Source organism: Sebastes umbrosus, chromosome 11 (genome assembly GCF_015220745.1).
Source record: "Sebastes umbrosus isolate fSebUmb1 chromosome 11, fSebUmb1.pri, whole genome shotgun sequence".
Taxonomy (NCBI): domain Eukaryota; kingdom Metazoa; phylum Chordata; class Actinopteri; order Perciformes; family Sebastidae; genus Sebastes; species Sebastes umbrosus.
Genome location: NC_051279.1, coordinates 11,458,785 through 11,479,613, shown reverse-complemented (window position 1 = coordinate 11,479,613; position 20,829 = coordinate 11,458,785). Strand labels below are relative to the sequence as shown.

The following is a 20,829-nucleotide window of genomic DNA, read 5'->3' as shown; positions in this document are numbered from 1 at the left end:
TTAGGCCCTATTCAGACCTGAGGCCTGTACTACGAAGCGAGTTCAACATACCCAGGGTATCTTCTCGTTATCTGGCTTCACTTAACCTAACAAACGAGATCTCGCTAAACGATACTACGAAGCTGGTTATCAACTCGGTAAGTCAACCCAGGGTTTCTCAGTCTGGCTGTGAGCGGGTTCACATGAACGGGGAGGAGTTTGCAGCATCTGACCAATCACAGACATGGACTAGTGTACTGACAGCAGACAGACACATTTAACATAGGAAGAGCAAACTATATTAGACAAATACAAAGAAGTTAAACACTTAATCCAGACTAAAAGTAACACAGTTGAAGCTGCTAGATGCAGGAAAGACAGCTGGAAAAAGAAAAAACTCCAGATGTGTGAATGCGTAAATTAACAGACTCATTAATTTAACGGAAAACTCAAAAGTCAGATATACTCTTCTAAATATGCTGGAAAAACAAAGTTTGGAAACTTGTGTTTGGTGGATTATTTCTCTGTTGTATCAATGCTAATTGGCATTGTATTTTACATTGTTGGAAAGCCTGTTTATTTACCTTCGCAATGATGTCCAACTTGTAAGGATCTTGCATTTGTGGGATGAGCAGCACAGCTGATTATGTGGGTAGCGCCCAAGAAACATTTGCCAAAATGCTCTGCCAATGGTAAACAGTGTATTCTCATAAGGCTACCAGGAAGCCCGCAATGACTGCCCTTCACCGTCAGGCCCGTTTGCGCTGGTGTCGACAACACAGACAATGGAACCTGAACATGTGGGGGATGGTCATGTTCAGTGATGAGTCCAGGTTCTGTCTGCGAAAGTTGGATGGCAGGGTGGAGACGCGGAGAACGCTATGCTGATTGTTGCACCGATCGAGTAACAGCTTTTGGTGGTCGGCATCTCCCTCACTGGCAAAACAAGGTTTGTCATCATTGAAGGCCATCTCAATGCAGTGAGATATCGAGATGAGATTCTGCAGCCAGTGGCGATCCCATATCTCCACAATCTGGGACCTAACTTCATCCTCCAAGATGACAACGCTCGCCCCCACAGAGCCAGGGTTATCACAGACTACCTCCCCAACGTGGGAGTAGAGAGAATGGAACGACCTGCCAAGAGTCCAGACCTCAACCCAATTGAACACTTGTGGGATCAGCTTGGGCGTGCTGTACGTGTTAGAGTGACCAACACAACCACGCTGGCTGACCTGCAACCAATCCTGGTTGAGGAATGGAATGCCATCCCACAGCAACGTGTGACCAGGTTGGTGACCAGCATGAGGAGGAGGTGCCAGGCTGTTGTGGCTGCGTATTGATCTTTCACCGCCACTGAGGCTCCTGACATATTGTATTAAATGAATAAAGTGTAAAATTGCCAATATGTCTTGTTTGTTCCTTGTTACTGATAGAGAGTTCAATCATCTAATTCACCAAACAACTCAAAACAAGAGTCAATACCAACAGGAGAATACACTGTTTACCATTGACGGAGCATTTTGGCAAATTTTTCTTGGGCGCTCCCCACATAATCAGCTGTGCTGCTCATCCCACAAATGCATGATCCTTACAAGTTGGACATCATTGCGAAGGTAAATAAACAGGCTTTCCAACGATGTAAAATACAATGCCAATTAGCATTGTAACAACAGAGAAATAATCGACCAAACACAAGTTTCCAAACTTTGTTTTTCCAGTTTATAAATAGCTTTTCAGAGTGTCAAAGATGAATGTATAACTTATCTTTTTACCCTGCTGATATACAATAGCGTCTATGATTATTTAAACATCCTTTCAGCTGAAACGGACTCAAGAGCAAGTAAAACAATAAATATATAAAAACATAATTCAAAGCGGTAAACACCCACAACATAAAGTCTGCTGTCCTTCCTGTATTTGTCAGTTTAAACTGTGTTGTTTTTAGCCTGAAATATGACTTAAACTTCTTCATATATGTGTATTATTACCATACGATCACCGCACTGAGCTCTGATTGGTCAGTAGAAGGTGTTTTCATACGAGTTGATCTCTTATCTGGAACATAACCTGCTCCGGAGCAGGTTAGCCGTTCAGCACAAGTTACCATGGTGATCTACCTCGATAAGAAGTGAACCAGCTTCGTAGTACGGAAAACCCAGGGTTAACCCTGAAGTTACCTCGATAACCGCAAATCCTGCTTCGTAGTACAGGCCTCTGGCATTAACATGCGTCCTGAGTGATCGGATCACAAGTGGTCAGCTTTAAATACATCTGTTCACACTTGGCACACACACATTCGCGTACACACTGCTAAAAGAATGTGGCCATATGCGGCCCGGACCACCTCTGAATGTGGTCTGAAAGATCCGATCTCAATGCGTCCTCAATGCGTCTTGAGTGCGTTCATACCTGTAATTAGAGCTGTCCACTTGTGATCAGATCCCTCATGATGCATGTTAATACCAGGTCTGAACAGGGCCTTAGTGTGGAAAAAAAACGGATAAATGGCTGAGTTTGACGGTAAGTGCCTGGCAACGACTTGTTGTGAAGTGAATGCAATGGAACGGGGGAGGGAGAATCTAGCGGCTGAATGTCATCAATAGCACCTTTAATCACAACACTGCAGAGAGAGTCAAAAGTAATTCATTTTTTATTTACAGTTATATGATTACAAAATCCACAAGGACAAAAAGTCACCAGCATGGTTCTGTAAAAGTGAAACACCTCGTCTTTTGTTGTTTTCTCCAACCTTTCACTGATTATAACTTCCCATGAAATGACCACTTGAACTTCCTAGAAAACGGCGTCTCTTTAGTGGTGACGTCATGCTGTAGCAAAGGAGAACTTTAAAAGTCAAACCTTTAACCATCTTTCTGCATGTTCTATTAACTCAACCTGCCTTCTCTTACCATAACTACTAGCCCCTTTCTTTACAGTAAGATTGATAGCTTAGAGTTTACTGCTCCCCATAACACTCTTTCAGAAGGGAATACAAAAAAGCGTCGTGGTGGCCTTGTGGTTTAGATGCATACCATATACTGTGACCACAATGACCTGGGTGTGATTATGTTAGAGAACTGTTGTTACTCCCTTCATGTCTGGTCACCTCTCTACGGTCTACCTTTGAATAAAAGTTAGAATACCATTTCATGTGACCTTTACACATTGAAGTTCACTCTGTATAAACCGATTACTTAGTGTTCCACCAGGTTGAAACGGCTAACTATGATTTTCTCCTACTGTGCAAAGACGGTTCCTATGTCTCAAGTCAGTTCAGGGCAAACTAAATACGAACGGTATACTATATAAACTGCACTGTGTTGCATTTGAAAGATATTAACACGCTACATGACCATTAAAAGATACTAAATCCAAACCTTTCTGTTTTTTTACTACCTTTTTATTTGCAGCAAATTTGGTATTTGTTACTGTGCTGCAATATTCTGTTACTACTTAACAGTTCAATTATTTGTCAACGTAGAAAACTGTAAAATCCTTGTATTTTCAGTTTACTGATGCTAGGCAAAAATGAGTAACAACCCTTTTAAAACTCAATCTATTACTGGAAAAAGCCAAAGGACAAATGTGATCAAGGTACTGTTTGGACTGGGCAAATGGCTTTTATAGGCAGAAGAACCCAAATGAACAGCAAGAGGCTTGCAGCACCGCTTTCATGGGATGCCACATAAAGACAAGGTTAGTGCAACAGGCCATAAACAATGGTACCTGCAGCCAAACCTCACTGAAAACTCTGACCATTGTGCACCATCTAGTGGCTTGTTGGACAAATACAAGACACTTCAGTTGATATTGGTCTAATACATGTAATGGAAATATTTCACATTATATCAATAGGTTTTCAAAATAAAAAGCAGCCCTGTGTTTCTGACTTCATGTCTGGATTCTCTGGCTTCCCCTCACAGTAAAATATTTTATATAAAAGTACTTTTTTTGCCGTTTGTTTAACAGCATTATCAAAACACAGAAGGAGTGAAAAAAAATATTGAAACGTGTTTAGTAGAAAACAAAAATCCAACTTTACATCCAAAACATGACCCGTTACTCAAAGACAAACATGTAACTGCCACTCTGAGGCTCAAATGCTAACCGCCAAGTCTTGTAAATTTACGTTAATTGTGTATGCAATCGACAAGCTTCTGCCGTATTCTGGCCCAGTTTATCAACTGCTGACTTGGTGATGTAGATGATATCTCGTGACAGACCGCGAGGAAACTGTGTGGTGCCTTTTTGGGATGAGGATGAGTAACGCAACAGATAAAAAAAGATCGAGAAGTGAACGATTCCACCTCTGCCAGGTCACCGTCCCTGATGTATCTGCTGGTAACCTGAGAGTCAGCAGCTTTAACAAACTGGTTAGATGAGTAGTGACGGGGTGGGTTTCTTGCCCGGCCAAGCTTCTTTGGCGTACTTCTTTTTGCGCGGCTCGTTGTGGGTCTCTGGTAGGTAAGGGGCTGTGACGGGGGTGGGGTTGAGTGTGACGGGGGGCTGGGGAGCCTCTGGGGCCAGGTCCACCTCTGGTGCTGGATTGGGGAAGGGCAGAGGAAGCCCTCCCTGCATAGCGGCACCTCCTGGAGCTCCCGTTGGCTGGTTCTCGTGACTGGTGGGAGGCAAGTCCCCGTAGAGACCGCCGCCCAAGCTGTAGCCGTGGATGCGCTTTGAAGTCAGGTCATCAAGACCCAGAGTGTTGTGGCCTTCTGATCTGCGTTTCTGCAGCAGGGATGACAGAGAATTATTCGGAGAACACTGGTGCCATGCTCACATTATAGTGTGCTTACACATGTTATAAGTTATCATTTTGCTTAAACATAGCACTGTTAATGTGATGAGTGATACACAGCTCATAGCCTGTCAACTTAAATGTATCAATTGAATCAGACATTTATAAATGACAAAAGCAAAGCTTACCTTGATAGGGATGACAGCAGTCTGCACCATGTTTCTAAACCGTCCCACCGAAGGGTCTATATCCTCTGTAAGTATTTAAAATACAAGTTTTACAATTTATTACGGAAAAGTAATAAATTGAAAAGTAGAAATGCTGCAAATATCTTATCAGTGATATAGCTTGGTTATATACAGCATGACAGGAGGACCCTCACTGCAAAACCCTTCCAATCACATTCATTAAACAAATGACTTAATATGTTTACTCTCTGTAAAAGTCTTGGCTGAGGTCAAAACTAAAATCCTCTAAACTAATTTCCCTCTCAGTTACATGCTGTAAAACTCAACAATCTTAAAATAATCTTACAAAAAGACTACTTAAAAATGAAAGCAATCAATAACAAAAAACAAAATGTTGGGTTTGGCATCATCAGTAGAAACAACATAGAGTTAAACACAGTTGTTTCAATGTATGAGTGTTCAATACTGCTTTCCCTTTGATTCATACCTGGGTTAATGATCGAGTCGTCCTCATTGAAGGTAACTCTGGAGTTCCTCCGTTTCCTTTTAGGTCTCTGGATTTCCAGATTACCTTCCTCAATGGTTAGTAAGGAGATGCGCTTGTTGTGAGCCGTGTTGAACTCTGTCAGGTTCTGGCAAGATGCAGACAGGTATTGATATTAAGATATTACTACTTTACAACACAACACTATACCAGACTGAGCAGGATAACAATAGGTAGCATCATAACACTGAGGGAAAAGATAACTACTTGTTAATAAATAGGCATAAATCGGTCATGTAATCATTAGATCTGGTGTAATGTTATGTTCGTTACATTAATACAATCAATGATCTGTGAGGATTAAAACAAAATGCAAAATATTACACTTCATAAAGATAGCTATAATAATAATAATAATAACTGTAAAGGACTAAAATACATTTAAACATTGTTGTGCAGTTGACCTAAACCAGCAATTTGTGGGCAAAAAATTTAATAATTAGGACAAAAGATGCAGCCATTTTCTTTCTCTTTTATATAGTTCATGTTTGAGAGCATGAGAATATTGTTATGATCGAGAAAACCAAACGTACCTCCAGCTCTGTCTCTTCCTCTGGAAGCCCAAGCAGTCCTTTCAGCTCCTCGTCCTCTCCTGTCTTACTGTCTCCTGTGCCAGAGCTGCCTTGGGTTTGGGGTTTCTCTCTGATGGTGTAGGTTCTTGTTGAAGCCCCAAAAGATATTGTAGAGTCTATGGGAACTTGCTGAGGCTTGTGTGCCTCCAGGCGGATGTGTCCGAGGAAAGTACCGTGTGCTAAAATGGTGACAATCAAAGAGGTTTGCATATGGTAAGACAGGGTGCGCTCCTTTTCCGGCGAGAAGTGATGAAGAGCGGCATGGAAGGAGCATTTTCTCTTAAATGTAGGGGAAAACATTTGCCGGCAGGAGGAGGAGACAGCCTAAACAAAGCATGGATCTGTCAGAGCGTTCAAGGTTTATTGTGTCTTTAATCGATGACGAGACAACGATGCCACAGAGAAATGCTCAGTCAGTTGTAACAGCATAACACACTGTACTCCATTATTTAGGGCTAAGACTGTAATCGCAGTATACCCAAATATCCTGTTATATTTGTATCAGCCATGTGGTCGAGGTAGGCGTGCTAGCTGCTTTTGCTGCTTGAATTTAGCGGGGCATCCGGCAGCGTTTTAAATGGCGTGCAGACGCCGTCTACACAATTGCTTCGTGTATAAAATGTCAGAATAAAGGAAAAAAGGAAAAAAAGCTGGAAAACATTACATTTACAAAAAAAATTCTAAAACGATGAATTGATTATCAAAATAGTTGCAAATTAATTTTCTGTCTATCAACTAATCGATTAATCAATGGTCAACGGTTTCAACTCTAATGTACCTGTCAAGTAAAAATGATTCTTTGCAGGCTAGTTTTATTAGTTTGTCAGCCCTTAGCATAATGTACATGTCTTTCCAGAATCTAGTTCTAAATATAACATGAGTATACAAGTGTGATTGTGATTGTGAATGATCTCTTACTGCTGTTGAGGTCTATGAGAAAGACCCTTTTCAGGTGCTTGTGGTAGACCAAGGCAGCGTGGACACGCGAGCATGACTGATGGTCGATGGTGAAGTCACACCAGTCGGGGTTCCTCCCAAACAAGTAGTATTTCTTTTCATCTATGATCAGTTTCTACAGGGAGAGACAGCTTCAGTGAATCACGGTCATTCAAACAACTGGTAAAAAAAAATAAACAGTCTACAATGTTTCTGTGCCTCTGAGTCATAACTTAACAGTGCTGCTTCCCACTGAAAAGCTTAAATATCAGGGCTGATGCTGCTCTCGCACCGTTTTGAAGCCATGCAGCCATAGAAAAAACCCCAAGTGTGCAACACTCCTGGGATAAAGTGGACTGTCATGCTTGTATCTGGTGCATTCAACTACCTTACATCTCACAATAGTATCAAATAAACTTGGAAAAAGAAGTTCGGAAACTTGTGTTTGGTCCACCAACAAACTCAAAACAATAAGTCCATACCAACAGGAGAATACACTGTTTACCATTGGCAGAGCATTTTGGCAAATTGTTCTTGGGCGCTACCCACATAATCAGCTGTGCTGCTCATCCCACAAATGCATGATCCTTACATGTTGGACATCATTGTGAAGGTAAATAAACAGGCTTTCCAATGATGTAAAATACAATGACAATTAGCATTGTAACAACAGAGAAATAATCCACCAAGCACAAGTTTCCGAACTTTTTTTCCCCCACGTTACATGCTTTAACACGAGTTTACAATAACATTAAAGTGATAGCAAGGCCAGTTACCTCCATCAGTTTGTCTCCCTTCATCACGTCTAGATGGAGCCCCTGGGGCGGCTTGCCTGCCCTGAAAGAAACCAGTTCATGAACATTTTAGACATTTACAGTCTACATTCCGGGCATTTGTTCAACGTTGATCATAACAAGCGATGCATGAATATCTTCGCTTTGCTTCTCTTGTCATACTTAAGGGGTTAGTATTCATAAAAAATATATAAGCAAATATTGCCCTTTTACCACTATATTTATCTCCCAGTTTATAGTTAGGCCTAGTAGTTATGTGCAGATTAAGATTTTACAAAACCAATGATGATCTCCTTAAATATGATGCATTGTTATAGATTACTTTACAGTAAATAAAGTAGTTAAAATTAGCCCCACCTTCACCAACACCATCGCATCAGTGATCAGTAATACTGTATTAAAATATAACACACAGTGACCATTTTTCTGGATTTTCTGCATATCAGTACATTTTGCTGGTGTTAATATTGCTGTACTTTTACCTCAGTAAGATTTTTTTTTAATTTCAGTCTCAGCAACTTATACAATCACATTCACCATCTAGCCTACTGTTTTTTTTTCTATTTTTCCAGCTGTATCTATACGGTCTGTAGAAAATTAATTAAATTACAAAAAATAAGTAAATAAAATCACTTTAGCTTGAAATATTAATTGCAGTTATAGTAGAACAGAGGTACAAATTGGAAAAAAAAGGATAAATAATAGGTTTAATACAAAAAAATGAGAGAGGGTGGAATTCAGAGGAAGGGAGTTTTGTGTGAATATATGTAATGGTATGAGTGTGTGTATATTCATAAAGAGATGAGATGAAAGATAAGATGACAAAGATACAGCCATGGCAGGGCTCGACCATATAATAAATATATATTTCTGGAGTCTCAAATAGTAGGTTATTTGTTCCATCTGGTAAATCTCCCATACCTTCTCAGTCCATATATTGTATGTTGCTTAAGTAAGATTTTGAATGCAGTGTGGCTATACTTTTACTAGGATATTGGTACTTTTCTTCTACTAAAAGGTTCTGAATATGTCTTCCTTCACTGATAAAGCATCATCATGTGCCTCTACTACATCTTATAACATAGTTTCTCTCATTCTCTGTACAGTGAGGAAGAACATCTATACATGTGTATACATTCCGGGCATTTGTGCAACGTTGATCATTACAAGCATGTCATGCTTAAGGGGTAAATAATATAAAATACGAACACCAAAAGCATCAGTGATCAGTAATACTGTATTGAAATATAACACACACAGGGACCATTTTTCTGCATAATGAGTACTTTTACTTAAGATATGTTCAGTACATTTAGCTGGTGTTAATATTGCTGTACTTTTACCTAAGTAAGATTTTTTCTACTGTTGCCTACTGTTTTTTTTTCTATTTTTCTAGCTGTGTCTATATGGTCTGTAGATAATTAAATTAAATTAAATTAAATTAAATTAAATTAAATTAAATTAAAAAAATAAGTAAATAAAATCACTTCAGCTTGAAATATTAATTGCAGTTATAGTAGAACTCCACCTTATAATAAATATATATTTCTGGAGTCTCAAATAGTAGGTTATTTGTTCCATCTGGTAAATCTCCCATACCTTCTCAGTCCATATATTGTGTGTTGCTTAAGTAAGATTTTGAATGCAGTGTGGTTTGTAGATAATTAAATTAAATTAAATTAAATTAAAATGAAATACAAAAAATAAGTAAATAAAATCACTTCAGCTTGAGATATTAATTGTAGTTATAGTAGAACAGAGGTACAAATTGAAAAAAAAGGATAAATAGTAGGCTTAATACAAAGAAAAGGAGAGAGGGTGCAATTCAGGGAAGAGAGTTTTGTGTGAATATGTGTAATGGTATGAGTGTGTGTATATTCATAAAGAGATAAGATGAAAGATAATATGACAAAGATGCAGCCATAGCAGGGCTCCACCTTATAATACATATTTATTTTTGGAGTCTCAAATAGTAGTATAAATATTGTATGTTGCTTAAGTAAGATTTTGAATGCAGTGTGGTTTGTAGATAATTAAATTAAATTAAATTAAATTAATTTAAAATAAATTAAATTAAAATTAAATACAAAAAATAAGTAAATAAAATCACTTCAGCTTGAGATATTAATTGTAATTATAGTAGAACAGAGGTACAAATTAAAAAAAAAAAAAGTATAAATAATAGTCTTAATACAAGTGTGTGTATACATTCCTGGCATTTGTGCAACGTTGATCATTACAAGCCATGCATGAACATCTTATCTTTGCTTCTCCTGTCATGCTTAAGGAGTTAGTATTCATAAAACACAGAGTAATGTGTCAGCTCATGGAAACCTCTGCAGCCTTCGTCATTCATTGCAATGCTATCACACACCCAGACAAATGCAACGACATGTTAAAAAGCCTTGTATCTATATCTCTGAACCGCTGCTGTTCATATCTGTCTCTCTTAAAGTGAAACACGTGAAGCATCTTCTGGATCAAAGCAACCTGCCTAAACGCCATTTGTAAATGAATAGCAGCGAGTTAGCTCTAAGTTGCTAATGCTAGCTATACAAGCTTATCTCTGGGTAAAAGACCAGTTATATCAATGAGTGACTGAGCTGCTTTGCTCATCTGCATCTGGTGTTGCATTACAGACAGAAAGTTACAACTTTAACATGTGCATTTGCTCACCATGTTGGACAATCAAAAGGAGGAGCACTTTCTTTGCTTATTTTAGTCGCCATCTTGCCTCATCTTCTCACAGCCCGAGCTGCATGCTGGGTAAAACGTCACTTTTGGGGTGACTGGGAGTTGTAGTCTTTTAAAGGTCCCATATTGTAAAAAGTAAGATTTTCATGTCTTTTATATTATAAAGAAGGTTTAAGTGATTTATAAATACTGTTAAACTATCAAAACGCTCAATATACGGAGAAATACACACAGCCCGTATTCAGAAATTGTGCGTTTGAAACAAGCCGTTAGGATTTCTGTCCATTTGTGATGTCACAAATATACAATATTTAGACTATTACACGCTTTTAAAGGTAAACAAACTAAATGTGTCCCAGTTTATTTCCTGGTTGCAGTGGATGTGAATGTCATCAGCTGGCAGGAAGTACACATGGACCCAAGCTGTTGCCTAGCAACGCAATTCTGTTGCAATTCCGTTGAAATGCGCTAAAACGGAGCGTTTCAGACAGAGGGTGATTACAGGTATATTCAGGCTGACAGTGTGAGGAAAATAAAGTTTTTTTTTAGTATTACAGCATGTTAACATGTTCTAGTAGAAACACAAAATACAAGTATGAACCTGAGCACGATATGGGACCTTTAAGATAAGATAAGATAATTAATAAGATAATTCCAAAGAAATTTCAAATAGGTTACTTGCTAATTATTACCTAATTACCATTAAATTTGTGGACCTGTAAAATTAAGTGTTACCATATATTTAATTTAGGTGTTAGAATTTCTTCTTAAAAATAATATTTCTTAATATAAAGAAAATCTGTCTGCCATGGTAAGATAAGATAAGGTAAGATATTCATTTATTAGTCCCGCAGTGGGGAAATGTGCAGTGTACAGCAGCAAAGGGGATAGTGCAAAAAACAAGATGCATCAGCTAACACAGTAAAAAAAAGAGCTAAACAAAGTGTAACAAAATATGAACCATTTAAATAGAAGGAAGTATAAAAAATAGGAGCAGTTAATACAGTATTGACAATAAACAGACTATTAACAAAATTACACAAGTGGAAAATGATATTGCACAGTGAGAATGAATGAATGAATGAAATTCCACCTGAAAATATCAGGTTATTGTCAGTTTTTTGGTGTGTAAGACGTTACATCCGAATTAGACCACCAATAATAAAATCTATTATATCCACAATTTAAAATTAAATTGTGTACATTATGATCTCACTGTGCTAACATCGAGGGCAATTACAGTGAACAAAGAACAACATTAAATTCTCTCAACAACCACTAGGGGTCCCCAGACCCTAAATTTCTGACTCAAAATAGCTACGTGCTGCAAACATTTTCTTTTTTTAAATGTATCTGGTTTGTGTTGTTGTGGAGAGAGCGATAGTGGTTTGAGAACATGAGTAGCACAGGTGCATTGGTTTTATTGTCACCTAATGAGCTGATGTGTGTTGACTGTGGTTACTAAAAAGAGCATACATGTTCTCTACAATGAGTCACTGGGTGCTTTCCAAATCACATACTTTTTATTTTTATTTTTAGTACATACTGCAGCTGCCCCTTACAAAGTTTGTTGCATGCAGTATGCATGTAATTGGGACATACTACTTTGTCATAACATTGTGCCTTTAACTTTGACCCTCTTACGCATATCAAATCCACTGCAGAGAGCATTGTGGGTCAGAATAGGCAGAAAAGCATGCTGGCTTGCATACTGCAATATGCAACCGAATGTAGTATGGACATCCTGGTATTTTTGGCATACTGCATTTGACATAATATGTTTTGGGACATTCTAAATCTTTTTCTGGCATACTAAATAGTATGGTAGTATGGGTATTGGAACGCTAGTGTTTTGCCAAGGTAGCATTTGACAAGAGATGGCATTGCCAAGTAGTGCCATGGAAAGGGAGGAGGTGGAACCGATCAAGAGGTCCAATCAACAGACCAGGCTGATCTTTGAGAGGGTTTCAAGTGTTGTGGGTTTTGTCAGATGCGGTGAGGGGCAACCTCGTCACGTCACACCTGGTGGGAGGATGCCGAGTTTATTCTATAGTGAAGAGCAGCAGAAGGAAGCAAGGGTGTTGTCTTTTTTCCATTATTTGTCTGAGGTAGTTTGAAAGGGTAAATCCCCCACATGGAGGATATGTCATGAAGGGCACTGGAACCAGGATGTATTTGGAGAGAAGGATTGTACAAGTGACTAAAATTAAATTTTCTCAAGAGCTCGGGGAACCCTTTTCTGGCTCGGCTGGGTTAAAGATGTCTGTCCTTCCTGTCAAGTATTAGCTATTGTTGTGGTTTGGCATCAATGCTGCTGTGAAACAGAATGGGGGAGATTTTCTATTCGGTGTAATCTGTCCATATAGTTGTTACGTGATACAAAAATGAGTTTCGCCAGACCACCAAGTTGTCCATCTTGACATGCCAAAACAAGATGAGATGTTTTGAATCTCTTAGACCTTGAATATACCTTATAAAGGTATATATATTATAGTATCTTGGTCTACTTTCTTTGGGTGATAGTAAATCAATGTGTTGTGCAGCATTCAATTAAATAACAGAATAACAACTCAGATATCTTCTTTCACAACTTCACACTATAACAAGGCATAAGTCATATCACTTGTTCTCAGCCTGTGAGTGCAAGCATTGTGCAGGCAGCTCCTGTAACTTCCTCATTCACTTTTGTGGTTTTTGACTGAGAAAAGCAACCTCCTTTTGTGCTTCACTTGCCATTTGCTGTCTGCCTTCATTTCTGATTGCAGCTCGCTGAGGCAGCGGTGATGGCAGGCCCAACTTCTTTTCCACTTCAACAATTCATTGCTTCGTTGGACAACTCTTGTCTGCCAAAAATTCTACAGGTTTGCTCTGGAGTGTATTTCCAAGGTGGGCATTTAATTGTTTTATTCATTGTAAAGTGAAACCGCGAGGGCAAATGAGGACAAAACGAAAGAGATTAGATCTTATCTGAAGAGATTAAATCGCTATATATACTGGAGTTTTGTATTGTGTCTGTTTGTATCTATTACATAGATTTATATCTGTATAGTACACATTTTTGCTGATTTTCTTAACCCCAAATCAGACGTTATTGTAGCCAAATAAGACAGAGAGCATTTGTTCATTTATTGTTCATGTTTGGTAATTAGAAATATTTCATATTAGATTAAGATTGTGTCAAGAAAGCATGTTTACGCTTGATATATCTGCTCATTATTGAATGTTGATCTTGTTATTCAGTTCCTTCTTTGCTCTGTTTCTGACTCTCCATTTCAGGGTCCGTGTATGAAATTTCTGGGAGTGAAGTGTGCTTTTCTACCGGGGATCTAATAAAGGTCATCAACATTGAGCTCCTGTCAGTTTGCTGTGAAGACATCAGCAACAATGAGACGTTTGAGCTTCCTATCAACCACACAGGTTGGTCAATAGACAAGATTCTCATGAGAACAGCTAATTTTGTTTCCTAGCTGACCTCTGACACTTGTTTCTGTTTCTCAGGTTTGTTCAAGGTTGTTCCGGAGGAGATGCCGTACGGCACGGTCGAGGAGATGGTGAGCCTAAGGCCCGTGGGCCTGGAGTCCAGTCTGCCATTCTCTTTCACCAGCCGCTCCAAGATCACCCTTGGCAACTTCACATTGGGGGCCGAGAGAGCTTTGACGGTGCTCTCCATCGAGAGGCATGAGGGTAAGGAGGATCAGGTGCGCTGCCACGTTCAAGGACAACAGGAAGCCTCTGCAGAAGTGTGCATCCCACTCTCATCCCAAGGGGAGTTCAGGGAGTGTGAAAACGAGGAGCGCTTCACTCTGCGGGAGATCATGTCCTCGCCCTGCCTGCGTAGTCGAAAGTTTCGCTTCATCAACACCATCAAGCGTGAACAGCCCCTTGTCCTCAGTCCAATATACCAGGTCCACGCCATCATGAACTGTGAGCATAAAACATTTTTTCATTTAAGTTATTTGCATCTTACATATATAATGGCTATTATTATTATTATTATTATTATTAATGTTTATCTGTTGATTAGAATTTATAAATATGTTTGTGTGTCAATTACAGAGGAATGTTTGTTTTTATTTACTCAAAATACTGCACTCAAATATGAATTTGAAGTACTTTTACTTGATTGTTTCCATTCCATGCTACTTTATACTTCACTACATCTGAGAGGCAAATATTGCCCTTTTACCACTATATTTATCTCCCACTTTATAGTTAGGCCGAGTAGTTATGTGCAGATTAAGATTTTACAAAACCAATGATGATCTCCTTAAATATGATGCATTGTAATAGATTACATTACAGTAAATAAAGTAGTTAAGATTAGCCCCCCTTCACCAACACCATTGCATCAGTGATCAGTAATACTGTATTAAAATATAACACACACAGGGACCATTTTTCTGCATAATGAGTACTTTTACTTAGGATATGTTCAGTACATTTTGCTGGTGTTAATATTGCTGTACTTTTACCTCAGTAAGATTTTTTCTTAATTTCAGTTTCAGCAATTTATACAATCATATTCACCATCTAGCCTACTGTTTTTTTTTCTATTTTTCCAGCTGTATCTATATGGTCTGTAGATAATTTAAAATATTAAATTAAATTAAATTAAATTAAATTGAAATACAAAAAATAAGTAAATAAAATCACTTCAGCTTGAAATATTAATTGTAGTTAGGGTAGAACAGAGGTACAAATTGAAAAAAAAGATAAATAGATTGTAAATATATGTAATGGTATGAGTGTGTGTATATTCATAAAGAGATAAGATGAAAGATAATATGACAAAGATGCAGCCATAGCAGGGCTCCACCTTATAATACATATTTATTTCTGGAGTTTCAAATAGTAGTATATATATTGTATGTTGCTTAAGTAAGATTTTGAATGCAGTGTGGCTATACTTTTACTAGGATATTGGTACTTTTCTTCTACTAAAAGGTTCTGAATATGTCTTCCTTCACTGATAAAGCATCATCATGTGCCTCTATTACATTTTCTAACATAGTTTCTCTCATTTTCTGTACAGTGAGGAAGAACATCTTGAGGTTTCCCTCCAGCTTAGAGGTGGATGTTGTGGATGTCACTGAGCTGTGTCAGGATGTGCATTTTGTGACCCCGCTCAGTCTGACGGAGGTCCTTTCCCAGCCAGAGGAATCCTTCCCTACAGTAATTGAGATATTGGAAGGCCCAGAGACCCGCTCTCTGTTCAAGTGCAGCTGGCTGCCAGAACTTAGCAAGAGCAACCACCTGATTTTCCACAAGACGGGAACCTCAGCCATGGTTTTATTATCCAGCCCGAAGAGCCGAAAGACACAGCAGTTCTTCCTTGTATCTCAGCAATATGGTGGACGGTTTCGGAGGCGACCGAGAGAGTTTAATTCGGTGTATGAGCTGTATGTCGCTTCAGTCCAGGCACCGGGTCTGAAGGTGAATGTGACAAGGAACTGTGAGGAGGTCGAAGAGGAGGGCCTGCCTGCCCTCAGTGTGGGAGAACAGCTGGAGGTTGTCTGCTGCAAAACAATGGAGTTGCCTTGTGAAAGCAGCAAGGGACAGAAGGAGTCCGTCGAGGCTCTTTTGTGTCATCGCCTCCAAGAGCCGGATGATGACGATGACGACGATGACGATGAAGAGAAGGTCAAGCAGGTGGATGAGAGAGAGGAGGTTTTCCTGCCTCTGTACATGCAGGGTCACTTTGTGGAGGTGATCGGTGATAACAAGAAGTACAGACTCAGGGACTTGGGGAAGGAGTTTAGATTGCCGCTGGATGTTAAAGTGGTGAGCCGGGACACTGAACTCGAGACCGATCCACTAGTTGGGTTTGCAGGTCTCAGAATAGAGGGGGCCATGTTGGAGCCCACCATCCAGGCAAGCTTTCCTGACAGGCCGGACCGCTGTTTCGAGATCCCAACACAGTGGCTTTCTATGTCTGTCTGTTTTACCAAGGACGCCCTGCCATGGCCCAGTGACCAACAACCTAAGTGCCACGTGGATAGGGTCACCGAAGTGACGGACGCGTTCTTTTATGAATTCCGAAAACAGGGGTGCTCAGATGCGGATCCTCCACCTCGACCACCAAAGCGAAATCTGTCATCTTCGAAGCCTTTGAAAAAAACATCAAAATCCACAAAGAAATCCTCCAAGGCAGACAAGTCCAAACATGGGCCGGACAAAAGCTCCCCAACCAAGGAGTTTGCCAATTTGACTTTAAATAGCAAACGAAGGCCACCAGCCCCCCCACCTCCAGTAAGTACGGCGTCTCATGCATGTATTACAGTCCCAATCGCTATTCAAAATCTATTGTGGTCAAGCTGTCATTTTTAATATTTCTTGCTCTTGTCACGCTACTCTGTTAAAACCACATCACTTCTGTCTAAGACGTTTTCTGACGATGTGACTTTCAGGAAATTTATCAGAAACCGACTATGCAAACACACAGAGCTTCCACTTTTTGCTGTGGTAAGCAAGTCATGCATGTAATAAAGCTGAATGCTTCTGACTTCCTCTTATTGTGCAGGCTTTCTTGGATGATCAACCCCCACCGGTCATACCCCGAAAGAACTCAGGGGGTGAAATGACGACAGGCAAGGCTCTGCCGAACACTTACGTGGGAATGGAGGAGTCGAAGAAGAAAGGTGACGCTTTCTGCAAACTTTATCTCGTTGGTTTCAGCCATACTGGCAACTCTTAAAGGAACAGTGGGCAGCATTTAGGGCGCTCTACAGGCAGAAATTTGAATTTTCTTTAATGTATAATCACCTGAAACAAAGAATTGTTGTGTTTTTGTTACGTTAGAATGAGCTTTATATCTAGAGCGGGTCCTCTTTGTGGAGCCGGCTGCCATGTTTCTACAGCAGCCCAGAACAGACAAACCAAACACTTCAAGTTTTCGCGTCGGCCCCCGTAGTCGTCCTACACGCTTGGCACACAGGAGAAGTTTCAGGTGGTTGCAACCTGCAACCTCACCACTAAATATCGCCCAATCCTGCACACTGCTCCTTTAAAGGATAATCTGTTATTCTATCATTTTTCTTATTGTAAACAAAAGACCAAAAACAACATTACTTTCCAACTTGACTTCTCTATTTGTGCCCCAAGTCCATGTGTTCCAAATGAAAATGTAGATATTTAAAAACAGGTCATAGATATATAGTTCATTTTTAAAGGTCCCATATTATAAAAAAATTAGATTTTCATGTTTTTCTTATTATAAAGCAGGCATAAGTCCTATATAAATACTGTGAAAGTATCGAAACACTCAATCCACAGGGAAATACACACAGCCCGTATTCAGAAACTCTGCATTTGAAACAAGCTGTCAGGATTTCTGCCCATTCGTGATGTCACGAATATACAATATTTAGACCCATGACACAATTTTAAACGAAACATTTTAAATGTGTCCCAGTTTATTCCTGGTTGCAGTGTATGTGTCATCAGCTGACAGGAAGTACACATGGATCCAAGCTGTTGCCAAGCAACGCAATTCTGTTGGAATTCCGTGAAAATGCGCTAAATCGGACCGTTTCAGACAGAGGGTAAATACAGGCATATTCAGGCTGACAGTATGAGGAAAATAAAGTTTTTTTTTAACATTACAGCATGTAAACATGTTCTAGTATGAACCTGAAAATGAGCATAATATGGGACCTTTAAAAAAGGCTAAGTTACTTATTAAAACAGATGGGCACTGTAGTTCCCAGCAAATATTATTCAAGCATGGTGCGTGGGGCGCTCATTTGGGACTATTTTCATATGCAGATTAATACACATTTGGTGCTCTAGTACAGTAAGTATTTATGGCATCAGGACAGTGTATTGTTTGTGGTCTTCCTGTAGTTTAAATGAGGAAGTGAAACAACATTTTTAGCTCTATGGCAGAAAGTCGTATCAGGCTTTTCAATTCATCCTCGTTTTCTTTGTAAGATAAATTTATATATTGTGAATATTACTGATTGTACTCTTCTGTCTCCCACAGTGCTACAGAGAGAAATCTCATCAGATGTGGACAGCGACCATGACTATGAAACTGTGGATGACTCTTTTGCAATAATGATGAAGGACGCACAAGAGAGGGTCATGTATTACTAGAGTTTATATTCTAGCAAAATATCACATATGGGCAGCAGGAACTGAGTTTAAGAGTGGCCAGTGGTGAAGTGGTCATTGATGAGGTGGCTGTATTACTAGGTAGATGGGTAGGTTACTGAGGAGGAAGTGGGTATTCTCGCCTATATATTCCAATGGCTTTTTGGCTCCTGGGTCCAAAGATCAGGATGCTCAAGGATTTGTCTGCTCTGAAGTTGTCAGAATTTAACATACTTACTGGACAATTTATACAAAAGTCTGGATATAAAACTGTTTCAAAAGATATATTTTTTACTACCTATTAGCAAAATCTAAAGAGATATTCAGTTTCAAACTATATTTGTCAGCGTTTAGCCTTTCAAAAACCTATTTGCTCTCCTGCTTAACGCACCTGTATTAACTGGGCGGTCTAGTGGCAATCTAACAACACCATAAATTACATTTATTTAACCACAATAACAAAAAATCTATTTTGGCTCTAGTGCTATTATAGTAAATGTATTAAGTTCTTACAAAAAAATATCCTATTATGTATCTGCATTCAAGACAGCATCCACAAAACACAAAGTAACACCCCTGCTTCTGATGTGGTCAGCGAAACTTTCACCCTCTTCAAGGTTATAAGCGTGGCTATAGCTGTTTCACAAACTTTGAACAAGTACTACCCTTGTAGTATTTGAAATATGATACAGTACATTAGTACTTTTTGTTCAAACTTGTAGTTTTGGGGTCTGCGGCTTGTAGTTTGTTATATAATACCACTATATTGTATAGCAGTTACTTTATATAGTCTATCCTGGACCTAAACATCAGCAACACCCCCCAGTATATTACGGACTAATAAAACACCACAAACAACAGCCTTAAAAATTACCAGAGTTGAAACAATACTTTGTTGTCTCAAAAAATGCTTATTTATTTCATGGAGTTGTAATAATGTGTTATATTTTATTGTACAGGCATTTCATGTATATGGCAACCTCCTACAGTGTGCATGCAGACTCTAGCCAGGAAGGGCTCAAACTAGTCTTGCGGGGAGGCAACAGTCCTAACCACAAAAGGCAACTCTAGAGCTTCTCACATGCAGTCATGTAATGATAACTAAATAGCAGAAGTTCTCCCAGTCGTCACAGCAAACTAATGATCTGAGTACAATAAGCGTGCCATGCATTGTGTCAAATCCTGTTTTCTTTTTTTTCTTTGTTTCTTTGAAATGACTCACTGCCAAAGAAATACCGAAATAGTAAGGGAGTTCATTTTGTGTGTATTCTCCATTTCTCTGAAGGTTGGAACCATTTATTTTAATTAGAAACATATTGTAGATTAATTTCACTGGAGTTTTATTTTGTATTTAAAACATGTATCATAAAAAAAAGTAGCTTCAGAATGCGCTCACACCTGTTTTATTCAAACTTTGTTCAAACCTGTAAACTGTGTGAACCAGTGGAACTTTGTAGACAGATGTGTTTGTCCACATGCCACAGATGTACCTAATCCAGTACAGACAAACATCAAACAAGTGCGACCCTAATATACAGGATGCAAACTTCGGTTTTGTGGTGTCACGGCTAAACACACATGTAAATGAACTATTTCTGTATTTACATTTTGAATAAATTTGCACATATTGCTTGTTCATCGTGTGATTGTGTGTGGATGAAATGGGGCTTATAATTGTCTTAAATTAGGGTTTAATGCAGCAACATGTAGAAAGTTGAAAGGGCTTGAATAATTTCTACGCTCACTGTACAGACCAGTGTTTGTACACTGGTAGAGTATCAGTGTTTCCCAAACTTTTTTCCTGGGGACCCACTTTTTATAAATGACAAACCATCGTGATCCAATTTACAACAGGCCTTATCTCTAAATCATAAGAGCGAATTAGTGCATAAAGGAAGGTTCCTTTACTGCCATTTCTGCATCACCTTATATTATCTTGAATAAGTAAACAAGCCATTTTGAAGAGATATATGTTTGATAAATCACAACTTAATTTTATACATGTTATTAAAATCATATACACGTGTAAAATACTTTAGAAATGAGACCAAATAAATACATTTAGGCTCTCGTTTTATCCCTCTCAGTAAAAGAAACTGAATGTATGCTTGCCTTTTATATTAGATTCAATGTTTTATGATTATATATATTTATTATAATAATTATATAATTATATATATATATATATATATATATATATATATATATATAATTAGGCTACAATTATCAGAATACGAACATTCAGGCTCCCTCATGTGGCTCAAAGGTGTACTGCAGATATAAATGTTAA

At 38.8% G+C, this 20,829-nt stretch overlaps 2 protein-coding genes across 2 annotated transcripts; one reads left to right on the top strand and one right to left on the bottom strand.

The window, feature by feature from the left end:
* Positions 1-2,609: 2,609 nt before the first annotated feature.
* Positions 2,610-10,569, bottom strand: ppp1r8b (protein phosphatase 1, regulatory subunit 8b). Its single transcript, XM_037785444.1, has 7 exons — positions 10,431-10,569; positions 7,737-7,797; positions 6,943-7,096; positions 5,986-6,203; positions 5,396-5,540; positions 4,909-4,973; positions 2,610-4,710 (listed from the first exon to the last, which is right to left on the bottom strand). Exons 1-7 carry the CDS (start codon positions 10,481-10,483, stop codon positions 4,357-4,359), a joined length of 1,050 nt encoding a protein of 349 aa, XP_037641372.1. The 5' UTR covers positions 10,484-10,569; the 3' UTR covers positions 2,610-4,356.
* Positions 10,570-13,108: 2,539 nt separating this feature from the next.
* themis2 (thymocyte selection associated family member 2) lies at positions 13,109-20,175 on the top strand. The gene is made up of 6 exons (XM_037784832.1): positions 13,109-13,334; positions 13,725-13,865; positions 13,947-14,372; positions 15,481-16,697; positions 16,969-17,086; positions 18,430-20,175. The coding sequence occupies exons 1-6, from the start codon at positions 13,232-13,234 to the stop codon at positions 18,540-18,542; spliced, it is 2,118 nt and encodes a 705-aa protein (XP_037640760.1). The 5' UTR covers positions 13,109-13,231; the 3' UTR covers positions 18,543-20,175.
* Positions 20,176-20,829: the final 654 nt, after the last annotated feature.

What these genes read in the sequence shown, in the direction of transcription:
- ppp1r8b (XM_037785444.1), bottom strand. Translation starts at nt 10,483, where the DNA reads ATGGCGACTAAAATAAGCAAAGAAAGTGCTCCTCCTTTTGATTGTCCA. An exon ending in AGGAAGAGACAGAGCTGGAG is followed by an intron (nt 5,541 to 5,985) that starts GTACGTTTGGTT and finishes GCATCTTGCCAG; the next exon opens with AACCTGACAGAGTTCAACAC. An exon ending in CTGCTGTCATCCCTATCAAG is followed by an intron (nt 4,711 to 4,908) that starts GTAAGCTTTGCT and finishes TCCCTGCTGCAG; the next exon opens with AAACGCAGATCAGAAGGCCA.
- themis2 (XM_037784832.1), top strand. Translation starts at nt 13,232, where the DNA reads ATGGCAGGCCCAACTTCTTTTCCACTTCAACAATTCATTGCTTCGTTG. An exon ending in CACCAGCCCCCCCACCTCCA is followed by an intron (nt 16,698 to 16,968) that starts GTAAGTACGGCG and finishes CTTATTGTGCAG; the next exon opens with GCTTTCTTGGATGATCAACC. An exon ending in GGAGGAGTCGAAGAAGAAAG is followed by an intron (nt 17,087 to 18,429) that starts GTGACGCTTTCT and finishes TGTCTCCCACAG; the next exon opens with TGCTACAGAGAGAAATCTCA.